Below are 27313 nucleotides of genomic sequence, written 5' to 3' on the forward strand. Positions count from 1 at the left end.
TACCAAGATTCAAATATAGGTATCAAGTTGTCTTATAAAAATACTGTGGCTAAGAGTACAATAAATATTTAGACTGCTAAAATATTCATGTAGGAATAAACAGAAGAGCAAGTAGAAAACAACAGACTATAACTAATACATGACTAATGTGGCATGTATAAATAGCAGGGAAATATTAATAAATAGAATCAACTATTTGTTGATCAACTGATAATTGCCTATCATATTCTACCTACACATTCAATTATATAAGGACTAAAGACCCAAATGCAGAAGTTTAGAAGTTTAGAATTAAACATTGGAATATATCTTCATGACCATGAAGTAAGGATTTCTTAAATAAGATGCAAAAAGCATAATCTCTAAGGGCTACTTAAAATACGGGGTGGGTGGCGGCGGGGGGTGGTGTGGAGAGGAGTGGATGAACTACATTTCTCAATCCCCTTTATAATAAGATGTGGCCACATGAGTAAGATTCACTCACTAATACACAAGCAAAAATGGGGTAACCGACTTCTAAACAATCACATATCTTTTCTCTATCCTTTCCTTCCTCCTTTCTGCCACTGAGCACTTATCCACCTTATCTTGAGGAATCATCTATGAAGATGAAGCTTTACACCGCAGGTGACAGAGCAGTAAGACAATGGATCCTAGATCACTGAGGAGCTACCCAAATCAGTCCTAACTGCTTAACTCTGCACTTGATTTCCAGGAAACAGAAACAAATTCTCTCTCTTGCTTAGGCTATTTCATACTCGATTTTCTGTTATGCACAGCCAAACCTAAACCTGATAATAAAAACTGTTGTTATATATGCTCAAAGTGCTAAAATAATACAAAAGAAAGTAATCAGTTTTAGTCTAATTAGCATCAGGAAAGGCATCAGAAAAGAAATGATTACAGATTTAAATCATAATTTGAATGATACAGAGTCTGCCAAAGAGAAAAACACATAAAGGAGTGGTTTCTCACTACACTCAGAAGGAACAACAAGTACAAATATCATGAAAGATAATAATGAATATGACAAAGTAGCCCACACATCTTTTAGGTGAAGACTGGTAGCAATGAAAATAACTGCTATCATTTACTGAACACTGAATATGTACCAGCTTATCTCAAATAATCCTCACAATACTGCAACAGGATAGCAATTTTATGACAGGTTTAGAAAGTAGCACTTACTTACAGGTAGATTTCCCAAGGAGTACTAGAATGTAGCTATGCTGGGCTTCAAACCTAAGCAGTACCACTTAACAACTATGCCAAAATTCTGGGATGATGAGCACATGCCTATGAAGACTCATCAAAACTGTGCCATATTCACACGATTCAACTATACTTCAATTTAAAAAATAACATTTTTAAAAGATGTTAAAAAAACTGCGCCAAATCACTGTATCTTTAAAAAACAATAAAATATTTATTTTAAAGTTAATTTATGATTTTCCTATATTTGCAGTTCAATGTGCTTTTTTCCCCTAACTCTTGCTTTTAACACACTCAACATGTTACCTTAAATGATAAGAGTAAGAAAAGTAAATGGAAAATGCTGAGAAAAGGTGTCTATTTTATGCAAAAATAAACAATTGACAACTGCAAAAGAAGAAGGGAGATTTGGGATTTCCTTAAACTCAGTATAATACTCAAAACTATTGTTAGAGACTGTGCTTTTCTTTATAGTCAACTGAATAAATTATGAACTGTATACTCACCACACTGAAATCAAGGTTGTTTTCAATCCATTTTTGCCCATCTCGGAATTCATCGTGAAGTCCCATGATATAAAGGGTATCCAAAGCATCTACTATAGTAGCACCCATTTGTGAAGTTCCTATATTTACAGAGAAAAATGTCATTAAAAAGATACCCTTCGTACAAGACTTATTTTCATTTTTCATATATATAGAAAGTAAACCAGAGTAGGAATATAGGGATTAAAAAAATATCCAACACCGTCTACTTTTCCATTAGAATAGACAATATACATTGTTTAAAACATTTTTCTAAAGAGACACATTGATAACTAATAGGAAGACAAAGGAAAACTAAAACTGTAATTCTTAATTTTCTTCCTGGTTCAGAAAATGAGATCTCTCTGCTTAACTGAGATAGATCAAAGAAAAAAAAAAAGGATTAATTTAAGAAATGGTGAGGGTGGTTCAAGATGGCAAGCTAAGTCATAAGACAACCATGAACCATGCTCTTTTGATCCAAATTCATAAAAAGGGCAAAAAACATACTTAAAATAATAATTAAAGTATAACAAGGCTATATGACTGTAGTGGGAATATAAAGTATAATAATCCTTAACAATCAAAAAGCAGATAGAATGTATTTTAAAAGAAGGAAGTCATAAAATGTGTACTAAGATTTGCCTATCTTCAAAAAGAGATCATCTTGATCTTAAAGAAAATGTTTCAGTGGGGGAGGAATTAATTGAACAAAACTAGCTTAACTGATACCAAAACCAGGTACTGGACACACAAGAAAACAGAACAGGCCCATCTTACTAATGAACAGAACTGCAAAAACCCTGAATAAGATACTAGTAAGACAAATCCGGTAGCAGAGTAAAAGAACAATAACAAGGAGCAACTGGGTTCTCCCTAGCCCCAGGAATGAGATTATTATTTCTACCTTCTGAGAATGAAAATCACCCACACAGCTTACTGCCTATATTAACGTAACTTTATTATTACACTGTCTTCATCAATGAGTTTATTCTTACAGGAAACATACTCAGAAAGACAGAAGTTACAAAATAAGTTTATTGTTCATTCCAGGAACTTCTTCAAAGATCCATCAACTCTTTAACAGAAAGTATCAAATGATGGCTAACACTTCAAAACTCTAAACCTCCTTCCTTTAAATTCTCTGATCATGTTGCTGTTGTTTAGTTGCTAAGTCATGTCTGACTCTTTTGCAATCCTATGAATGGTAGCCCGCCAGGCTCCTCTGTCCATGGAGTTTCCCAGGCAAGAAATACTGAGGTAGATTGCCATTTACATCTCCAGGGGATCTTTCAGGGATCGAACTCACATCTCCTGAATTAGCAGGTGGATTCTTTCTCACTGAGCCACTAGGTAAGCGCATAACATAATGATCCTTTTCCAATCATAACCAAGATATAATCAACCATAATCCACCAATTGAAGGGCCCTTACTAAGAAAGACTTAAAATCTCAATATATATCTCAACTTCATCCTTCCCTGTCTAACAGGCTACTAAGGTTCTGCTGAGGGAGTGATCTCCCTTACCATGGTCCTCAGCTAGGGCTTCTCTGATAGTTCAGTTGGTAAAGAATCCGCCTGTAATGCAGGAGACTCCGGTTTGATTCCTGTGTCAGGAAGATTCGCTGGAGAAGGGATAGGCTACCCACTCCAGTATTCTTGGGCTTCCTTTGTGGCTCAGCTGGTAAAGAATCCACCTGCAATGCAGGAGACCTGGGTTCAATCCCTGAGTTAGGAAGATCCTCTGGAGAAAGGGAAGGCTACCCACTCCAGTATTCTGGCCTAGAGAATTCCATGGACTGTATAGTTCATGGGATCGCAAAGAGTCTGACACAACTGAGCAACTTTCACTTTGTCTTATCAACAAGTTACCTTGGTGATATTTTAGGAATCTGTATTCAATACTACTTAGGTTCATTGTTGTTGTTGTTTAATCATTCATCATGTCTTAACTCTTTTGCAAAACCATGGAATACAGCCTGCCAGGCTTGTCTATCCATGGGATTTTCCAGGCATGAATACTAGAACGGGTTGCTATTTCCTTCTCCAGAGGATCTTCCAGACACAAAGATCAAAGTCACATCTCCTTCACTGACAGGCAAATTCTTTACCACTGAAGCCTATCTAGGTTCATATTTTCCATCTAATATTCCTTCTATTTATTTATTTATTTTGGCCACACTGCACTGCATATAGAACTTCTCTAAACAGGAATCGAATCCATGCCCCCCGTAGCAGAAGCTCAAACTCTTTAGCCACTGGACTACCAGGGAAGCCCTTTACTTTCCTTCTTAATTCCATACTTTTTTCCCCAAATGCTTTCTTAGGATGGTTTTAAGCTATACAAATTTGTTCTTATAACGCTTGTTTTTAACTTACATCACACTTTCTTGTTCATGTGCTCCTAATTATTTCAATTTACCAAGAAGGATATCTTTCTACTAACAAAATGAGTACTCCACCACACTTTTGATAAATTCCTTGGTCTTCTCCCCACTCAGTTCCCTTCATGTTGATATCAACTATAACATTTGTTCTGGGTTATTACAGACATACTTTCCATTTCTTTTTTGTTTCTCAGCTTCCTATTAAGATAACAAAAATGTTATCAAGCTATTTAATCACCCATATATCACTATCTCTTGCATAATCTTTGGCCACCTGATGCATAGAACTGACTCACTGGAAAAGACCCTGATGCTGGCAAAGACTGAAAGTGAGAGGAGAAAGGGACAACAAAGGATGAGGTGGTTGGATGGCATCACCGACTTGATGGACATGAGTTTGAGCAAGCTCCGGGAGTTGGTGATGGACAGGGAAGCCTGGTGTGCTGCAGTCACACCAGGTCACACATGGGGTCACAAAGAGTTGAACACGACTGAGCAACTGAACTGACTTGCATAATCACCTGAATCAAATATGTATCTCTATCTATTTTAGTATTTTGTCCATAATATATATCATGCATATTTTAAATCCTTAGGAGTCCCTGTTTTTGTTCTCATTTCTATTTTTATAGGTAGCTATGTTCAGTTCTCTAGTTATTTATTTAGTCCTTTAAATACATGTTGCTCTGAGGTGTTGACTATTCTGAAATGGAAAAAGGCCAGACCCACATATATGTACTGATTTTGGTTGGTTCCACAAGGAGAGGTTTGTGCCACAGGCTAAGCAGCACAAAAAAGTGAAAGGCAAAATTGAAATTACTGGCTATCCCTATGACTTTTACCTAGACGACAACTGAAGATTTCAACTGGAAAAAATTAAAGGGTCTAAAACTACTCTTGGGTCAAATAAACACTAAAGTATGACCCTACAGAAGATATAAAATATTAATAAAGATTTATTATGAGAACACAGGAATCAACCAGTTCTGAGGAAAACTCCTAACTTGAAAATTTTGTACTATTTAATAAGAACAAATGAAAACAATTGCACTCTGTTCTAACAAAGTACGAAAAAGAATGATAAACTTGAGCAACAAAGTAGAAGAATCAGAAAAGCTAAAGGCAGAAATAAATGAATTAGTAATAAACAACTATCAGAATAATAAATTCAAGAGATGATTCTATGAAAAGAACTATATAATAAATTTATAACTGATTTTTTTAAAGCAGTCATTCAAAAGTGTGAAAGGAGTACATGAAGGCTGTATATTGTCACCCTGCTTATTTAACTTATATGCAAAGTACATCATGCATGCAAAATGATGAAGCACAAACTGGAATCAAGATTGCCAGTAGAAATATCAAAGACCTTAGATATACAGATGATACCACTCTAATGGCAGAAAGTGAGGAGGAACTAAAAAGCCTCTTGATGAAGGTGAAAGAGCAAAGTGAAAAGGCTGGCTTAAAACTCAACATTCAAAAAACTAAGAGTATGGCATCCAGTCCCCTCACTTCATGGCAAACAGATAGAGAAAACAGTAGAAACAGCAGCAGATTTTATTTTCTGGGGCTCCAAAATCTCTGCAGATGATGATTATAGCCATGAAATTAAAAGATGCTTGCTCCTTGGAAGAAAAGCTATGACAAACCTAGATAGCATATTAAAAAGCAGAAACATCACTTTGCTAACAAAGGTCCATATAGTCAAAGCTATGGTTTTTCCAGTAATCATGTATGGATGTGAGAGTTAGACCATAAAGAAGGCTGAGCATGTAAGAATTGATGCTTTCAAACAGTGGTGCTGGAGAAGACTCTTGAGAGTCCTTTGGACAGCAAGGAGATCAGACCAGTCAATCCTAAAGGAAATCAACTATGAATATTCATTGGAAGGACTGATACCGAAGCTCCAATACTTTGGCCACCTGACGTGAAGAGCCGACTCACTGGAAAAAGACCATGATTGAGGGCATGAGGAGAAGGGGTTCACAGGGGATGAGATGGTTGGATGGCTTCACTGACTCAACGGAAGTGAGTCTGAGCATATTCTGGGAGATAGTGAAGGACAGGGAAACCTGGAGTGCTGCAGTCCATGGGGTCTCAAAGAGTCAGACACGACTTAGCAACTGAACAACAAATGGGAATATATAAACACAAAAAAGGAACTGAGAATGCTACGAGACAGATGTAAAAGAAATTAAGAAAACAAAAAAAAAATTTTAGTTGTATCTTCCAAATAAATTTGAAAATGAGTGGAACTGACAATTTTCTAAGAAAATGAGCATTATTTTGACTCATGAAAAAAGAAACAGAAAAATCTAAACACAGACCAAGAAATAAGAAATTGAAAAATTTTCAAAGAGCTACCCACAATACAAGAACTGTACTATAGAAGTTTCATAGAATAAATTCTACTTTTAATTTTAAGGATGACAAATACTACATAAATCTTGATAGAACATAGGGGGATAAAAAAACTTATGAATTCTGCATACCACTGATGCAAAAATATAACTTAGTAAGAAAAATAAAACTATTGTCTGATCTCATTTGTGAAGATCATGGAAATATTTAGATATGGACTTGCTTACCCCACTCCAGTACTCTTGCCTGGAAAATCCCACGGATGGAGGAGGCTGGTGGGCTGCAGTCCATGGGGTCGCTAAGAGTCGGACACGACTGAGTGACTTCATTTTCACTTTCACTTTATGGTGAGTTTATGTTCAATTTGATGAGAGACTGACAAACTGCTCTCCAGAATGTACCATTATATACTCCCAAAGCAATATAAAAAGTCTAGTGGCTCAGTGGGTAAAGAATACAGCTATAATGCAGGAGACACAGGAGACGCGGGTTAGACCACTGGGTCAGGAAGATCCCCTGGAGAAGGGCATGGCTACCCACTCCAGTATTCTTGCCTGGAGAATCCTATGGACAGAGAATCCTGGCAAGCTACGGTCCATAGAGACGCAAAGAGTGGGACACAACCAAAGTGAGCATGCACTCACTGATTGTCCTCCCATCCTTCTCAATACTTGACACATCGCTGCCCTTTTTAATTGAACTCATTCTAGTGGGTATGAATAATAGGATTTTGTATTATAGTTTGAATTTTAATTTCCCTGATGACTGATGTGCTTATTGACCATTCATTTATCTTCTTTGGTGACATATTATTTCCATATTCTGAATACATGCTTATACATGTACCACAAATATTTTCTCCAATTCTTGGGCTTGCTTTTTCATTTCCTTAATGTCTTTTGGAGAAGAGAGATTTTTAATTTTCATGAAGTCCAATTTATCAATTTCTTTCTTTAATGGTTTACTCCTTGTGTATTCTTAAAACTCTTAGCTCACCTCAAAGTCACAAAGATTTTCTCAAATGTTTTTTACTGGAAATTTTATACTTTTAGTTTTTATGTTTAGATTTATGATCCATTTCAAGTTCATTTTTGTACAGTGTTGAAGAGTCAATGTTTTTGTTTTTTTCTGTAGGAGTATATGACTGACCCAGCACCACTTATTAGAAAGACTTTCCTATAACCCATTGGAAGCATCTTTGTTGAAAATCAATTAAAAATGTATGTGTAGCTCTATTTCTATTCTTTTCCAGTGATTTCGATGTCTATCTTTACACTAAAAACTGTACTGTCCTCATTACTGAAGCTCCACAGTAAATCTAGAATCAAGCAGCATAAATCCTTCAACTTTGTTCTTTTTAAAAACTATTTTGATTATTGTACATGCTTTGAGTTTTCATATAGATTTTAGAATCAGCCTATCAATTTTTATGGAGAAGTCATTTTTACTTGGACTCCTTTAAACCTAAAGACAGATTTCAAGAGAACTGACATCTCAACAATATTGAGTATTCCAACTCATAAACATGGCATGTCTTTCATTTAAGTTATTTTCAATTTCTCTCAATAGTCACAGTTTTCAGTGTACAGATTGTGCACAGTGTGTTAAATTCATCCACATGTATTTCATGTTTTTATGCTACTGCAAAGGATATTATTTTTATTTTATTTATAACTGTTTACAGCTAGTATTGAGAAATATAATTTACTTTGTATATTGAACTTGTATCCAATGGCCTCACTACTAAATTTGTTTTCATTCTAGAATTTTGTTGTTATTGTTTGACAGATTCCCTAGTATTTTCTTCATGAGCAATCATATTGACAATAAATAAAGACAGTTGTACTTCTTCGTTAATAACCTTTGTACTTTTCTGTCTTTTTCTTACTTTAGTGTACTGGCCAGGGCTCCTTGCATAATGTTACATAGAAGCTGGACAGCAGAGACATCTTTGCCTAGTTCACAGTTTTCAGGGAGAGTGTCTTGCCCCTCAACATTAAGTATGTGGGGATTCTTTTTCTATTTGTTTGGTTTTGGGTATGTGTCAGGGGAGCGAGGGTAGGTATGTTTTAATACTTTTTATCAGGCTAAGAAAGTTCCCCTCTAGTTCAAGTTTGCTGAAAGTTTTTATTATGCTTTTATTATGGATAGATGTTGAGTGTTGTTAAATGCTTTTTCAATAACCACTGAGATGATCATATAATTTTCCTCTTTTAGTTTCTTAATATCTTCAGTTATATTGACTAAGTTCCAAATGTTAAACCAACCATGCATTCCTAGGATAAACCCCACTTGGTCATGAGGTGTTATTCTTTTTACATATTGCTGAGTAAGATTTACTAAAATAAATCTAATTTGGTCAAAGATTTTTATGTCCATGTTCATAAAGGAACCATGAGGAACACTGGTTTATAAGTTTCCTTACACTGTAATACCATTGTCTGGTTTTGGTATTAAGAGATTTGGTGGTGGCACCAAGGAGATGTATCTATTAGGTATAAATACCTAACAAGAGCACTTCAAAATATATAAAGTAAAAGCTGACAGAACTGAAAGGAACAAGAAAGAAATCCAATATAGTTGGGAACCTCAACACCCCTCACCTAGTAATTAATAAAACTACTAGATAGAAAATCAGCAAGGATGAGGAAGCCTGAACAAACCCATAAACCAATGAGATCCAATGGACATTAATAGAACATTCTACACCCAATAACATCACTACATATATACACATTCTATTCAAGCATAAATGGAACATTCACCAAGACAGGCCATATTCTGAGTCAAAAGGTAATTCTTAAATAATTTAAAAGACTTAAAGAATTGTAATCACACAAAGTATATTCTCCGAGTATGTGTGTGTGCTCACTCTCAGTCACTTCTGACATTTTGCAACTGCATGGACTATAGCCTGTCAGGCTCCTCTGTACATGGAATTTTCCCAGCAAGAATACCAGAGTGGGTTGCCATTTCCTTCTCCAGGGGATCTTCTTGACCCAGGGATTGAGCCTGTGTCTCTTGCATTGGCAGGTGGATTCTTTACCACTGCACCATTTGGGAAGTCCATTCTTTGACCATGATGGAATTAAATTAGAAATCAATAACAGAAAGACAAAAGAAGAATCTCCAAGCATTTAGAAATTAAACAACTTAAGGTAAGTTTTTAAACATACTGAATTGAGTAAAAATGAAAATACAATATATCAAAATCTTTCAGATGCAGCTAAAGCAGCACTTGGCAGAAAACTATTTGACACTAAATGCTTACATTGGAAAAGAGGATCTAGAATCTATAATCTAGGCTTCTAGTTCAAGAAATTGGAAAAGCAAGAACAAAAGCAACCCAAATCATGCAGAAGAGTAGAAATAACAAAGAACAGATATCAAAGAAAATTAAAACATAAAGGAAACATAAGAAGATCAATGAAACCGAAAGCTGCTTCCTTGAAAATATCAATGAAATTGATAAAACTTTTAGCAAAACTGACAAAGGAAAAAAACGAAAACATAAATTACCAATATTAAGAATAAAAGGGGATTATAACTACAGCTACCATAGATATCAAAAAGGTAATATTACTCCAAACAACTCTATGCACATAATATCAATGGCTTAGATGAAACAAACCAATTCCTCAAAACCATCAATTACCAAAACGAAGCCATGAAATTAAAAGACGCTTACTTCTTGGAAGGAAAGTTATGACCAACCTGGATAGCATATTCAAAAGCAGAGACATTACTTTGCCAACAAAGGTCCGTCTAGTCAAGGCTATGGTTTTTCCAGTGGTCATGTATGGATGTGAGAGTTGGACTGTGAAGAAGGCTGAGCGCCAAAGAATTAATGCTTTTGAACTGGGCTGCTGGAGAAGACTCTTGAGAGTCCCTTGGACTGCAAGGAGATCCAACCAGTCCATTCTAAAGGAGATCAGCCCCGGGTGTTTTTTGGAAGGAATGATGCTAAAGCTGAAACTCCAGGACTTTGGCCATGCGAAGAGTTGACTCACTGGAAAAGACTCTGATGCTGGGAGGGATTAGGGGCAGGAGGAGAAGGGGATGACAGAGGATGAGATGGCTGGATGGCATCACCGACTGGATGGAAGTGAGTTTGAGTGAACTCCAGCAGTTGGTGATGGACAGGGAGGCCTGGCGTGCTGCGATTCATGGGGTCGCAAAGAGTAGGACACGACTGAGCGACTGAACTGAACTGACTGAACCTAAGGTGAAACAGATAGTGAATGGCCCTTATAGGGATGTGAAATAGAGAAACTGAGATTGTAGAAGTTGTAGTTGAAAATCTCCCAGAAAAAAAAGCTCCACATGCAGATGGTTTCACTGGCAAATTATATAAAAACCTTAAGAAAGACTATCAAATCAACAGTACAGAAAAATGAAGAGCAGAGAAAACTTCCAAATTCATTTTATTACACTGATACCAAAACAAGACAAAGACAGTACAAGATAAATACAAAACAATATCCTTCCCTACATATGAATGCAAAATCCCCAACAAAATATTAGAAATAATTAGCAAGTTAGAAATAACAGAAAGAACTTATACATACCTGGAAGATAAAAGGCACATTTCAAAAAAGCACTGTAAAAACAAACAATATTCTTTTCCAAATCAAAATTCTTTCAAATGTAAGAAGAGCTATCCCTAACAAAAATCTTTCAATTCTCCAAAGTATCTAAGTAAACCTAATTCATTCTATTAATCACTGTTGGAAAAATTATTATCAGTGGTAACCTATGTCCAGCAACATTTTCCTCTCTCCACTCATAAGGTCCAGGGCTGAGCCCCAACTAGACAAAATCAAACCAATTTATCCTGCTAAGATGTCAATCTGAAAATATAAACACACAGAGGAAAACAGAGCAAAGAGATAAAGAAAAAAGCTTAACTGGAATCAGATCTACTCTAGAACATCACTGATCTCATTAAATTTCTTTTTTAGTTTAAGCCATTTTGAAATGAATTTCCTGTTATATGTACAAAAAGAAACCTTGATGCCAACCAAGTACAAACTAGACAGAAGTCAGAGGAATATGATTTCAGTTACCATATAAAGAATGTTTTAATAATCAAAGCTAAGAAAAATAAAATGGACACATTTTAAATTTCCTTATAATCTAGAATATTATGAACAGTGAAAAGCAGAAATGTCGGTCACACTTGTGTCTGACTCGTCACAGCCCCTTGGACAGTAGCCCATCAGGCTTTTCTGTTGATGAAATTCTCCAAGAATACTGGAGCAAGTAGCCATTTCCTTCTCCAGGGGATCTTCCCAACACAGGAATCAAACACACATCTCCTGCACTACAGGCAGATTCTTTACCATCTAAGCCACCAAGAAGGTTCAATTCCTGCCTATATGCTCCTATAGTAATAGGTTAAGATTTTTAAAGTTTCTTCCAACTTTTACGATTCTAATTTTATAAAGGCATACAGAATCTGGGATGTCAAATGAGACCCTATGATCCTTCCCTTAGAAAGATCTTCAACAAAAAACCTAAAAACAGATTTAAAAAAAAAATCCCAAATAATACTCACTAGCAAGAATATGAGATGTAGAAAAGGAACAAAGTAGGAAAAAGTCAAACTCTTCATTAATCCTTTAGTAAACTAACTTCATAACTGAAACTATCAGACAAAACAAACAATAAAAGATTCATTCCCACTTAGTTTATTCCACTGGAAGAAAAATGTAACCCCTCAAATGTTTTTCTAAAAGTATCAATATAAGCACCTACTTTTGACTACTGAAAATAATATAGATTGCATTTTCATTTTTTCTACATTTTTGGTACAATTTTGTCATAATAGATTTTTCCCATGTGCTGGTATTTTTTTTCCCTGTCCCTAAAGTTAGCTGAAGCAGAATTAGAAGCATGAACTTCAGCATGAAGTTGCCTATAATAAAAATCTGGCTCCATTATTTACTAGTTGTACAACCTTGAGTAAGTTAGTTAACCCTAATTGTGCTTCAGTTTCCTCCTCTGTAAAATGGGAATAATAATAATAGTACCTGCCTCTTAGTGTCTGAGTACTAAATAAGCCCGCTCACATAAACCACTTATATCAGTCCTTGGTATATAGTATGCTTATTATTCTGCTCAGCTTACCATAACAAAACACCATCCACTACGGGGCTTAAACAACAAAATTTCTTTTCTCACAGTTCTGCAGGTTAGAAACCAAGAGCAAGCTTCCAATCTTTAGAGGAACAACTTCCTCTTGGCTTGATGTTCACCTTCTTGCTATATCATACCCACTCAGCCTTTTCTTAGTGTATGTGCAGCGGAAGAAAAGATTTTGGGTGCTTCTTCATATTCTTTAAGGGTTCCATCCCTTTCTGATTCAGGCCCCTAGTTTAATCTCAATTACGTCCCAAACACTCTATCTCCAAATACAGTCACATTGGGAGGCAGAGCTGCAACAGGTGAATTTGTGGGGCACAAGATTCAGCCTTCAGGAGTATGCACTGTATAAATACTATTGATGCTGCCACTAGTAATGTGTATGTAACTATTGTTACTAGTAATATAACTAGTAATGTGTATGTAACATACACACATACAAAGGAAAATACAGTTTTATTCACAAACCCAATTACAGAATCTCTAAAGCAAATAACTGACCTCATACCTCAATAAAAAGGTAAAAATTTTATTGGAAAATACTTAATTGATACTCATTACAAGATGATCCCTCAGAAATACCAAATCAAAACTGACAAAATCTTGCTTCTGTACCAAATGAAAAGACTAATTTTGTAAAGTCACCCTTTCCAACTCTCCTCTGTCCATGGGATTTTCCAGGCAAGAATACTGCAGTGGGTTGCCATTTCCTTCTCCATTTCCAACTCTAGGCTCCTTTAATTTCTATGATCTCACAAATAACTTTGTTTATCCAGTAAACCAGTTTAAGTGTCCCTAATGGCCAGTCAGTAAGAACTCACCTGACAATAATCTGAACCTGTCATTGCCCTGGTCGTCATTTACCAACCTGACCAAATAGTGATCTACAAAGGTCACTTGTGAAGAAGTCTGACAAAATGTACCACAAATTAAAACCACTTTTCATAAGGGAATTCCCTGTTGGCCCAGTAGTTAGGACTCCAAACTTTCACTGACATGGGCCTGGGTTCAATCCTTGGTCTGGGGACTAAGATCCTGCAAGCCACGTGGCAAGCAGCACAGCCATAAATAAATAAATAGCAAAACCCCTTTCATAAAAATGCTATTTTTAAAAAGAGAAAACATTAAGTCAAAACGTACCCATTAGGATTTTAACAAAGTCACATTTATTTAAGAAGGAAATGGGCTTGTCTGGTGGCTCAGATGGTAAAGAATCTGCCTGAAATGGGGGAGATCTGGGTTCGATCCATGGGTCGGGAAGATTGGCTGGAGAAGGGCATGGCTACCCACTCCAGTATTCTTGCCTGAAGAATTCCATGGACAGAGGAGACTGGCAAACTATGTAGTCCATGACGTCGCAAAGAGTTTGACACAAGACAGCAACTCTTTCAGACTTTAAAAAAGAAACAACCATTTTGCTCACTAAATGAATTATATTGACCCATAAGGAATAAAATTTTAAGAAGTTACCTGAAAGCTCATTTATCTTTAAATTCAGCAAATAATCATACCTTACAGTTACTGATTAAGTAAATTAAGTTATTGATTACAGTCATGATTAAGTAAAACAAATGTATGTTATTTACCTACTACCTCGCCTAGGACCATACTATTTGATAAGTCTTACTATATTAGATGTTCTGAGAAATAAGATTTAAAAAACTAAACAGAAAATTAACATCCAACTCATTTTCAAAGGGCTCAGAGTTTACCACTGAGTTTAATACAAACGGATGGTTAGTTGCAGAGAGGATCTAATTTTAATTAATCATTAAATATCTTTTACTGCACTAATGTCTCACTGTGGCCTCCACAAAGCAACAGTAACTCTTAATTCTGTAACCTCTGCTAAGGAAATAAACTATACTTCATTAAGTGATAGATGCAAAATTAAATGTCATATGTGAGATCTCTGGGTGTCTTTCATTACCTAAAGAAAAATTTTTTCCATTATTCCTCCATCCCAACATCTCTCAAACCCAGGAGAAATTATCTTTTCAGTCATTTTCTTTTTTGACAGGAAACAATCAAGCATTGAAAAAATTATGAGATATCACTGCACAGGAAAAATTCTTCCTTAGTCACAATAAAAAAATAGTTATTATTGTGGTGTTGCATTACAATTAGTAAAGATGACTGCACTTCATGTGACTGACAAATGTGCTTTCTGATTCTATTAGTATTTTCTTGTCTTTACATACTGCTATTTAAAAGATATCCATCACATCAAGAAGCACCTAAAATGAGAGAAGATGTGAAGACTCTAAAGAACAAGTTGATAATATTTAAGACTTATTCTTAAGTTAAATAAAAGTTGTTAAGGTAGTTAACACTCTTTTAAACTGAGAAATTTAACAAGTGAACTGAACTCACGTGAGGTAGAAAGTTATTAAATTCAAGTTAAACAAAAAGCTCTTCCCCAAACCTTCATCCACACACAGACTGTCAATTTCTCCCTTGGAACTGTGAATATACTGTACATTTACTCAATTTATCAACTGAATCACCTTGGGCATGTTACTTATTATTATTATTTTTTTAACATACATAGCTAACACTACTGGAATTTCCTATCCTTTTCGTCCTCTGCAGTATCAGAATTGGGACTATGTTGAAGAAAAACAATTACAAATAGGTATGTATCTTTCTTACACTAAAGAAAAACAATGCAGAAAAAGCTTCAAAATACAAATAAATGACTAAAACATCTGTATGCAAATACAAAATTTATCACTTATCTGTGATAACTAAATCTTGAGTAAAACTTGCAAAAAACTACACCTTGCTTCAAATTACAGTTCTATAGAAATACAGTTGTTACTGTTGTTTAGTCACTTAAGTTGTGTCCGACTCTTTTGTGACCCCATGGACTGAAGCCCACGAGAAATAAAGAAGACCCCCCTCCTTATCTCAAGGTGCCCAGATACCTGGAACCCTGGAGAGTACCAAACTCTACATGTTTTTTTCCTATACATACGTATGTATAATACAGTTTAATTTATAAATTAGGCACAGTATGAGATTGACAATAACTAATAATAAAATAGAATAATTATAATAATTTACTGCAATAAACATTATGTAGATGTGGTCTCTCTCTTCCTTAAAAGATCTTACTGTACAAACGTAAAGACTTTTCCATCTTAACTAAGCACTTAATTGCACTACGGCCATGACCTGTGCAGTCTGAAGCTCAACAGTAAAACTAGCACAAATTTACTTCCTCACAATTTCATGATTAGAATATTTATTCTTAGCCTGAGATCTTAATTTCAGCATATGGTCCTTATTAAGTGAAGAACTTTCATCTTTTCACTTAAAGAAAGCACTTCACAGTTTCTCTTTGGTAAATCCAAATTGCTGGCATCACTAATCTTGTGTTGTGGGCCTATTATTAAGTAAAATAAGGACTACCTGAACACAAGCACTGCGCTATCTCCACAGTTGATCTGATGCCCAGACAGATGGCTAACTAACAAGTAGGATACACTGGACAAAGAGATGGTTCATACCCTAGGCTGGAAAAGGCACAAAATTTTAATTTATTAATTATTTCCGAAAATTTCCATTTAATATTTTCAGACTGAGATTGACCATAAGTAAATGAAATAGAAAGAAAACAAAAGCTTAGATAAGCAGGGACTACTGTACTCAGGTTTTAGAAAGTAACTAAATAGTTAGATCCTATTTTTAAAATAAAAACAGTAAAAAAGCAGCCTTACCAAATATATTAGTGGAGTGTCCTTTCCTTGCAATAGGTCTGAGTTCATTATGCCCCCATCCATATATCCTGTAATTATCCCAGGCATGTTTCATCATCTGAGAAAAGAAAAATTATAACCCATCAATTTACATTTTTCACAGACTGTTATCCTTACATTTCATGCAATTTAAAGATTCTATTACTATATACTTACACATTCTCCTGTATCTCCTACATTAGTATATTATTCTGTTAACATCGGTGTCAATGTGAAAACATATATAATCATGTTTAACTTAAGTCTACACAACAGAACAAAAAAATAAGTGTAATAAAGAAGCTCTTTTTATTGGGGAGCAAAGAATGTATTTGGCATTCTTTCCTTTTAGGAACTGCCAATCCTTTCAGATGGAGAAGGCAATGGCACCCCACTCCAGTACTCTTGCCTGGAAAATCCCATGGACAGAGGAGCCTGGTGGGCTGCAGTCCATGGGGTCGCTAGGAGTCGGACACAACTGAGTGACTTCCCTTTCACTTTTTGCTTTCGTGCACTGGAGAAGGAAATGGCAACCCACTCCAGTGTTCTTGCCTGGAGAATCCCAGGGACGGGGGAGCCTGGTGGGCTGCCGTCTACAGGGTCGCACAGAGTCGGACACGACTGAAGTGACTTAGCATAGCATAGCATAATCCTTTCAGAAACAGCTCCCCTTCCCTCACTGTAACCATGACAGAGCTGTCAAAAATGGGCTCTGATTCCACAATCAATGAACACAGCCTGGCTAGAGTATCCCTAATCTTTAGACCAAAGATCAGCAAACTGTTCCTATAAAGTATTTTAGACCTTGACGTCTATACGGTATATATGCTAACCACTAAACTCAGCTACTGCAGCAAGAAGCAGCCCTGGACAATATGTAAACAAATGAGCATGACTGGGCTCCAATTAAACTGTGTTTTTAAAAACCAGGAAGCAGGCAGAGTTTGGCCAGCAGGTTGCAGCCTGCCAATCAATCCCTGACCTACACTAAGTGACTGGGTACATGTGATCCAGTAAAGGCAATCAAGTCCTTTCACACATATTGTTACAGATACCATGAGACAAAGGACTCTCTTGTTTTGCAATCTCAAGACCTATGCAATATATAATCCTGGAGCTGAGGGGGGCTAACTCTCCCAACATGGAGAAATGAAGTAACAAAAGAAAATAGAGATATACATATCTGTTGACAATAACATCTACAGGGTTGGACTGAGCCAAATTTGAAGCCCTGGTTTAGAGCGCTAGGCTAATAAATATTTTTATATCAATTAGTTTGAACTGGGTTTCTTTCAACCCAGTGAGTACTAACCTATACAACAGCAGAGTATTTAATTAAATATCAGTTTAATTATGTAATAGTAGCTTATGGTGTATCAAACATAATATTCATTAAAACATTTCTCAACTTTTTTTGCAGCCTACTCAGACATTTGAAAACTAGGCAAAAATATTACAAGGAAATTAAAAATCAATATATCTTAAAGACAAAGATGCAAAATTCCTTAACAAAAATTAACAATACATAAAAAGGATACTACACAATGACCATGTGCAATTTAAGTCAGGAATATAAGTGAATTTAACATTCAAAAACCCATCAACATATTTCACCATGTTAACAAATAAAAGGGAAAAAAACATACAATCATCTTTTTAGATGTAGACAAAGCATCTGTAAAATTCAACACCCAGTCATGCTTAAAAAAAAAAAAACCAAACTCTCAGAAAACTATAATTACAGGCAACATCCTCAACTTACTAAAGGGCATCTTCAAAAAAAACCCTACAGCAGCCATCATACGTAATGGCAGAAGACCCTACTTCTAAGGTTGAGAACAAATTAAATACATGCATGCTCACCACTTCTTTTCAATAATCTACTGAAAGTGCTAGCCAGTGCAAAAAGAAAAAGAACAAAGGGCATAAAAATCAAAAAGGAAAAAGTACCTCTATTCACAAAGCATGTGACTATGTACAAGGAAAACCCTAAGCAATCTTAAAAAGCCAATAAACTAACAGATGACTGCAGTAAAAAAAAAAAAAATTCAAGTTCAGCAAACTAAAAATCAAATACATTTCTACATGCTAGTTGTGATCAGAAATGGATATTCAAAAACAATTACATCTATAAAACATAAAAAAACATGAAATAGAATATGTGCAAGAACTATACACTAAGACCTACAAAACACTGCTGCTAAGAGAAATTAAAGAAAACCAACAAGGGTCACTTGTTGAACAGTCACTGAAGGCTTTCTCATACTCAGTACATTTGCAAGGCTTTTATATGAGTTCGCTGGTGTTTTCTGAGGTTTGCATTCTTGCTGAAGGTTCTACCACATTCACTGCATTTATAAGGTTTCACTCTGGTATGAATCCTCTGGTGCTAAATAAGAGATAAGCTGAACGCACTGGTCACAGCAAACATCCTCTTCCTACAACACAAGAGAAGACTCTACACATGGACATCACCAGATGGTCAATACCAAAATCAGATTGATTATATTCTTTGCAGGCAAAGTTGCAGAAGCTCTATACAGTCAGCAAAAACAAAACAGGGGAGTTGACTGTGGCTCAGGTCATGAACTTTATATTGCAAAATTCAGACTTAAACTGAAAAAATAGGGAAAACCACTAGACCATTCAGGTATGACCTAAATCAAATCTCTTATGATTATATAGTAAAAGAGACAAATAGATTCAGAGGATTAGATCTGATAGACAGAGTGCCTGAAGAATACAGAGGTTCGTGACATTGTACAGGAAGCAGTGATCAAGACCATCCCCAAGAAAAAGAAATGCAAAAAGGCAAAATGGTTGTCTTATGAGGCCTTACAAATAGCTGAGAAAAGAAGAGAAGCAAAAGGCAAAGGAGAAAAGGAAAGATAAACCCATCTGAATGCAGAGTTCCAAAGAATTACAAGGAGAGATAAGAAAGCCTTCCTCAGCGATCAATGCAAAGAAATAGAGGAAAACAATAGAATGGGAAAGAAAATCAGAGATACCAAGGGAACTTTTCATGCAAAGATGGGCACCATTAAGAACAGAAATGGTGTGGACTTAACAGAAGCAGAAGACATTAAGAAGAGGTGGCAAGAATACACAGAAGAACTATCCAAAAACTATATTCATGACCCAGATAATCACAGTGGTGTGATCACTCACCTAGAGCCAGACATCCTGGAATGTGAAGTCAAGTGAGCCATAGGAAGCATCACCACGAATAAAGTTTGTGAAGGTGATAGAATTCCAGTTGAGCTATTTCTAAAAGATGATGTTGTGAAAGTGCTGCACTCAATATGCCAGCAAATTTGGAAAACTCAGCAGTGGCCATAGGACTGGAAAAGGTCATCCCAATCCCAAAGAAAGGCAATGCCAAAGAATGTTCAAACTACCACACAATTGCACTCATCTCACACGCTAGCAAAGTAATGCTCAAAATTCTCCAAGTCAGGCTTCAACAGTATGTGAACAGTATGTGAACTTCCAGATGTTCAAGCTGGATTTTAAAAAGATAGAGATCAAATTGCCAAAATTTGTTGGATCATCAAAAAAGCCCAAGAGTTCCAGAAAAACATCTATTTCTGCTTTACTGACTATACCAAAGCTGACTGGATGGATCACAACAAACTGTGGAAAATTCTTCAAGAGATGGGAATACCAGACCACCTGACCTGCCTCCTGATAAATCCGTATGCAGCTCAAGAAGCAACAGTTAGGCTCTTTTCGTGCCTAGCGCAGCCATGGCTCGGGGTCCCAAGAAGCACCTGAAACGCGTAGCAGCTCCAAAACATTGGATGCTGGATAAACTGACCGGTGTGTTTGCCCCTCGTCCATCTACCGGCCCCTACAAGCTAAGGGAGTGTCTCCCCCTAATCATTTTCCTAAGGAATAGACTTAAGTATGCCCTAACTGGAGATGAAGTAAAGAAGATTTGCATGCAGCGTTTCATTAAGATCGATGGCAAAGTCCGCACAGATATAACCTACCCTGCTGGTTTTATGGATGTCATCAGCATTGATAAGACTGGAGAGAATTTTCGTTTGATCTATGACACCAAGGGTCGCTTTGCTGTTCATCGTATTACACCTGAGGAGGCCAAGTATAAATTGTGCAAAGTAAGAAAGATATTTGTGGGAACCAAAGGAATCCCTCATCTGGTAACCCATGACGCTCGTACCATCCATTACCCTGATCCCCTCATCAAGGTGAATGATACCATTCAGACTGACTTGGAGACTGGCAAGATTACTGATTTCATCAAATTTGACACTGGTAACCTGTGCATGGTGACTGGAGGTGCTAACCTGGGAAGAATTGGTGTGATTACAAACCGGGAGAGGCATCCAGGTTCTTTTGATGTAGTTCATGTGAAAGATGCGAACGGCAACAGCTTTGCCAAACGGCTCTCAAAACATTTTCGTTATTGGCAAAGGCAACAAACCGTGGATCTCTCTTCCCCGTGGAAAGGGTATTCACCTTACCATTGCTGAGGAGAGAGATAAGAGATTGGCAGCCAAACAGAGCAGTGGATAAAATGATCTCTATGTGATGTGATTGGAAAAGTCTTTGTAATTAAAGATAATATCAAGTGAAGAAAAAAAAAAAAGAAGCAACAGTTAGAACTGGGCATGGAACAACAGACTGGTTCCAAATAGGAAAAGGAGCATGTCAAAGCTATATACTGTCACTCTGCTTATTTAACTTATACGCAGAGTACATCATACAAAATGCCAGGCTGGAAGAAGCACAAGGTGGAATGAAGATTGCCAGGAGAAATATCAATAACCTCAGATATGCAGATGACAACACCCTTATGGCAGAAAGTGAAGAAGAACTAAAGAGCCTCTTGATGAAAGTGGAAGAACAGAGTGAAGAAGCTGGCTTAAAACTCAACATTCAGAAAACTAAGATCATGGCATCTGGTTCCATCACTTCATGGCAAATAGACAGGGAAATAATGGAAACAGTGAGAAGCTTTATTTTTTAGGGTTCCAAAATCACAGTAGATGGTGACTGCAGCCATGAAATTAAAAGACAGTTGCTCCTTGGAAGAAAAGCTATGACCAACCTAGACAGCATATTAAAAAGCAGAGACATTTGCCAACAAAAGTCCATCTAGTCAAAGCTATGGTTTTTCCAGTAGTCATGTATGGATGTGAAAGTTGGACTATAAAGAAAGCTGAGCACCGAAAAATTGATGCTTTTGAACTGTGGTGTTGGAAAAGACTCTTCAGAGAGTCCCTTGGACTGCAAGGAGATCCAACCGGTCCATTCTGAAGGAGATCAGCCCTGGGATTTCTTTGGAAGGAATGATGCTAAAGCTGAAACTCCAGTACTTTGGCCGCCTCATGTGAAGAGTTGATTCATTGGAAAAGACTGATGCTGGGAGGGATTGGGGGCAGGAGAAGGGAACGATAGAGGATGACCGTTTGATTGAAACTCTAAAAAAGACAAATCTAATCTTAAATGACTAAAAGCAGATCAGTAGTTGCCTGGGGCCAAGGAATCGGGTGAACTGATTGAAGAGGGACACAAACTATTTTGAGATGATGGATGTATTCACAGCTTGACTGCAATTGTTACACCGGTGTGTACAACTATCCAAACTCATCAAGCTGAACTCTTAAAATAGACACATTTTACGGTACATAAAGTATGTCTCAATGATGTTGAATTTTTAAAAATTCTAATAGCCTGTCCTATCTTCCCCACTTTCCTAACTTCCCCTTTTCCTGAGCCAATTACTTAAACATTCACCCGTTTTTCTATTTACCACTGTATAGTTTACAGGGTGAGTTCTTGATTTAAAAAAAAATTTAGCTGTTTACTATATGCCCCTGTAGTTAATTTAGCTTTCTTATAAACTATCAACCCACCCCTATATATACTTTTCCATTTATATTCCCTGTCTCACTCTTTCAATATAGTTAACAGTTTTTTTCTTATATTACTATTGATATATTAATTTGTTCAATTTTTGTTTTCCCTGCTGTTAACTACTGGTCTGAAGTTTGGTGGGGTTTATTATTGATGTAGTTTTAGTAAAAATTATTAATTTACTTCCAAATTAAACGAGTTTCAAAACCTCTCTCAAAATTATCAAACACACCAGAAAACTGTCAGTTTCAGTTTATTCTCTGATAAATCCTTTCTGAGGCTCCTTCCTCCTACTCTAAAGGGGAGTTCCGTTCCCTCTACCTGAAGTACAGCCAGCATCCTCCTGATTCCCATTTTCACAATCCTGACAGTGCCCTTGCTTTCTCTCTCTAGTGACAGATCACCTGTTTCCAAAATCACTTTATATCCCTATTTTTATGCTGAAGCATATTTTCTAGTAGCAATCTGACAAAATGTCTAAAAATATTTTTCCCTCAGATTTGAGTCATAATTTGGCTGAATACATAATTCTTTCTAAGCCTTAGCTCCACACTCTTTCAGTTTCTAATATTATTGTTGAAGAATCTAATGTGCCATTATACACAATCCCAATCTTTTGGGTGGAACTATTTTTTTCTCTATAAACTTTTAGGATCTCTTATGCCACTTTTTCTAAAATTTTCTAAAACTTCGTTCTAAAATTTCAGTAGGAACCTTTGAACTGTGTCTCTGAATTCTTCCCCTCTATTTTCCATGTTCTCTTTTCAAAACCACTAATCAATCATTTATTAGTTATTACAGACTGATCTTATCATTTTTCTTATTTTCTCAACCTTTTGTGACACGACTGAGCAACTGAACTGAACTGAATTTTGTCCTTCTGAGAAAGATGCTCAATTTTATCTTCCAATTCTTCTCTTGAATTTTAAAACTATCACATTTTTATTTTCCAAGAACTCTTTCTTATTCTGTAAATGTTCCTTTTTATAACTAATTCGCATTTTATAAATTTAGTTTTTTGGCACTCTAAAGATGTTAATTCTTTTTAGATACATGTATTCTGGTCCCTGCATGGTTTTTGTATGCTCTAAATTCTTTTCTTCCATTTCTCTCATGTAACAAACTTTCTATACATGTCAGGTGTTCTTTGGTTTGCTCTTCACATATGAGTAAAGCACTTATAAAATAATCAAAGGCTGTCAATGAACAGGCTAGACTTGTTGACTGAGTTTCATCTTAGGGAGATCAGGTGAAACCCATGGGGCATTTTACTGAAGAACAGAGTAACTCTTTCCTCTTGTGCCAGTCATAGTCAGGTCTCCCCAGAGAAAAATCCTTCATTTTCCTGCTTACTGAAAATAAATTTGATTAGCAGAATTTTAAAAGTCTAGCAGAATAAAGCTGTCTCAATATTCAGAATCCATTTTTCACTTAATGCTCTCTACCTCCAACACTCTTCATTTTTTTAGAATAACTTCTGCCCCTTCCCCTCAGCCATACCATACCTGGTATTTCCCAAATCTAGATCTTCTCTAATTTATCCATCCAAAAGTAAACTTTTAGTTTTCTTTTGGGAAAGGGAGGACAGAATTGGAGATTTAGGGGTTAAAAGCTCCTTTTAAAACTTTCAAATAATCCTTTTCCAGCTCTATTTTATACCCCTGCCTTCAGAAGTAAATAGTGCTTTAATTCTTGAAACTTTTTCAGATATTCTGCAGGTAATGCACATCACCTTGCCTCTTATTAGCATCTTCCCCTGCAGGTTAGGTCTCAACTTTCTCTCCTTGCTAAGGCGTCAACCATAATTTTTAACAGGACCCTGCACAGGGATTCTTAAGTTTTATGTTAATCTACAAGAACACTAGATAACGCGATGTTATCTAAAGGATTCACTCAGCAGGTCTGGGTTGTCCAAACCCTACACATCCTCAGCAAAGATTTGGCCTAAGCCAGGCTCCTGGAAAATAACCTCTAAACTTTTATTATTCTGCCTGTGAAGAGCATTTTTGTTTACCTAAAGCCTTGAGTCATGTCAGACAGTTTATGCTAATAATGTGATTTATGGTGGGGACCTTGAAACACATGGAATCAGCCTGATCTCTGGAGGGACTGGAGAATTAAGACTACATGGGCTTAATTAAGACTACATGGGCCAAGCCTACATGGGCTTCCCTGGTGGCTCAGATGGCAAAGAATCTGCCTGCAATTAGGGAGACCTGGGTTTGATCCCTGGGTTGGGAAGATCCCCTGGAGGAGGGCATGACAACCCACTCCAGTATTCTTACTGAGAGAATCGCATGGACAAAGGAGCCTGGTGGGCTACAGTCCATGGGATCACAAAGAGTTGGACACAACTGAGCAACTAAGCACAGCACAAAGCAACAGATTTCCCAACCTGAGGATCTGGCAAAGGGACTGAGAACCCCCAGGAAATCTGACTTTGGAGGCCAGTGGGATTTGATTATAGACTTCTGCAGGGCTGGGGAAACAGACTCTTGGAGAACACAAACAAAACCTTTAGCAGACCAGGAGCCAGAAGAAAGGAAGAGTCTCCACAAGGAGCAAACTTGCCCATGAGTGTCCAGCAGTCTCCAGCAGACACGTGGATCAACAGTGGCCTGCTATGGGGTCAGCTATGGGGTCAGAGACACTGAATACAACAATACGTGCACAAGTCCTTTTGAAGGAGGCTGCCATTACCAGGTACATTAACTCTACCACAGTTTCGTCTCAGGCCAAGCAACAGGGAGGGAACAGAGCCCCAGCCATCAACAGGAAATTGGATTAAACATTTACTGAGCAAGGCCGCACCAATCAGACGCAGTTTCCCCCCAGTCAGTCTCTCCCATCAAGAAGCTTCTATAAGTCTCTTGTCCTTATCCGTCAGAGGGCAGAGAGAATGAAAACCACAATCACAGAAAACTAACCAAACTGATCACATGGATCACAGCCTTGTCTAACTCAATGAAACTATAAGCCATGGCCACCCAACACAGACAAGTCATAGTGAAGAGTTCTGACAAAACATGGTCCACTGGAGAAGGGAATGGAAAACCATTTCAGTATTCTTGCCTTGAGAACCCCATGAACAGTATGAAAAGGCAAAAAGAAATGATGCTAAAAGATGAACTCCCCAGGCTGATAGGTGCTCAATATGCAACTGGAAAAGAATGAGAAATAACTCCAGGAAGAATGGAGAGACAGAGTAAAAGCAAAAACAATGCCCACTAGTGGATATGACTGGTGATGGAAGTAAAGTCTGATGCTGTAAAGAACAATATTCCATCGAAACCTGGAATGTAGGTCCATGAATCAAGATAAATTGGAAGTGGTCCAACAGGAGCTGGCAAGAGTGAGCATCGACATTTTAGCAATTAGTGAACTAAAATGGACTGGAATGGGCAAATTAAATTCAGACGATCATTATATCTACTACTGTGGGCGAGAATCCCTTAAAAGCAATGGAGTAGCCCTCATAGTCAACAGTCTGAAATGCAGTACTGGGTATAATCTCAAAAATGATAGAATGATCTCTGTTTGTTTCCAAGGCAAATCATTCAACATCACAGTAATCCAAGCCTATGACACAACCACTAATGCCAAAGAAGGTAAAGCAGAACAGCTCTATGATGACATACAAGACCTTTTAGAACTAACACCCAGAAAAGATGTCCTTTTCATCATAGGGGACTGGAATGCAAAAGTAGGAAGTCAAGAGATACCTGGAGTAACAGGAAAATTTGGCCTTGGAGTACAAAATGAGGCAGGGCAAAGGCAAACAGTGTTGCCAAAAGAATGCACTGATCATAGCAAACATCCTCCTCCAACAACACAAGAAACTACTCTACACATGGACATAATGAGATGGCCAATACCAAAATCACATTAAATATATTCTTTGCAGCTGAAGATGGAGAAGCTCTATACAGTCAGCAAAAACAAGACTGGAGGTGACTGTAGCTCAGATCATGATCTCTTACTGCAAAATTCAAGACTTAAACTGAAAAAAGTAGGGAAAACCACTAGATCATTCAGGTATGACCTAAACAAAACCCCTTATGATTATACAGTAGAAGTGACAAATAGATTCAAGGGATTAGAATTGACAGAGTGCCTGAAACTATGGACAGAGGTTAGTGACCTTCTACAGGAAGCAGTGATCGAGACTATCCCCAAGAAAAAGAAAGGCAAAAAGGCAAAATGATTTTCTGAGGAGGCCTTACAAAGATGTGAGAAAAGAAGAGAAGCTAAAGGCAAAGGAGAAAAGGACAGATATACCCATCTGAATGCAGAGTTCCAAAGATTAGCAAGGAGAGATATGAAAGCCTTCCTCAGAGACCAATGCAAAGAAATAGAGGAAAACAACAGAATGGGAAAGACTAGAGATCTCTTCAAGAAAATTAGAGATACCAAGAGAACATTTCATGCAAAGATAGGCTCGATAAAGGACAGAAATGGTATGGACCTAACAGAAGCAGAAGATACTGAGAAGAGGTGGCAAGAATACACAGAAGAACTATACAAGAAAGATCTTCATGACCCAGATAACCACGATGGTGTGATCACTCACCTTGAGCCATACATCCTGGAGTGCAAAGTTAAGTGGGCGTTAGGAAGCACCACTACAAACAAAGCTAGTGGAGGTGATGGAATTCCAGTTGAGCTATTTCAAATCCTAAAAGATGATGCTGTGAAAGTGCTGCACTCAATATGACAGCAAATTTGGAAAACTCAGCAGTAGCCACAGGACTGGAAAAGGTGTTTTCATTCCAATCCCGAAGAAGACCAATGCCAAAGAATGTTCAAACTACCGCACAATTGCACTCATCCCACACGCTAGCAAAGTAATGCTCCAAATTCTCCAAGCCAGGCTTCAACGGTATATGAACTGTGAACTTCCAGATGTTCAAGCTGGATTTTGAATGTGCAGAGGAACCAGAGATCAAATTGCCAATTTCCACTGATCATAGAAAAAGCAAGAGAGTTCTAGAAAAACATGTACTTCTGCTTTATTGACTACACCAAAGCCTTTGATTGTGTGGATCACAACAAACTGTG

The 27313-nt window shown here is 37.0% G+C and overlaps 1 protein-coding gene and 1 pseudogene across 5 annotated transcripts in view; one reads left to right on the forward strand and one right to left on the reverse strand.

Annotated features, from left to right (window-relative positions):
- Nucleotides 1-27313, reverse strand: part of MAN1A2 (mannosidase alpha class 1A member 2) — a 181947-nt gene that overhangs the window by 117288 nt on the left and 37346 nt on the right. For all 5 annotated transcript variants that reach the window (XM_061409765.1, XM_061409756.1, XM_061409730.1 and 2 more), the window contains exons 3-4: nt 16355-16451; nt 1719-1837 (exon numbers count right to left, since the gene is read on the reverse strand). In XM_061409765.1, the coding sequence (XP_061265749.1) occupies nt 1719-1837; nt 16355-16451 (216 nt within the window). The remainder of the gene's footprint in view (nt 1-1718; nt 1838-16354; nt 16452-27313) is intronic.
- LOC133243212 (small ribosomal subunit protein eS4, X isoform-like) lies at nt 20077-20987 on the forward strand (annotated as a pseudogene).

Source organism: Bos javanicus, chromosome 3, assembly GCF_032452875.1.
Source record: "Bos javanicus breed banteng chromosome 3, ARS-OSU_banteng_1.0, whole genome shotgun sequence".
Classification (NCBI taxonomy): domain Eukaryota; kingdom Metazoa; phylum Chordata; class Mammalia; order Artiodactyla; family Bovidae; genus Bos; species Bos javanicus.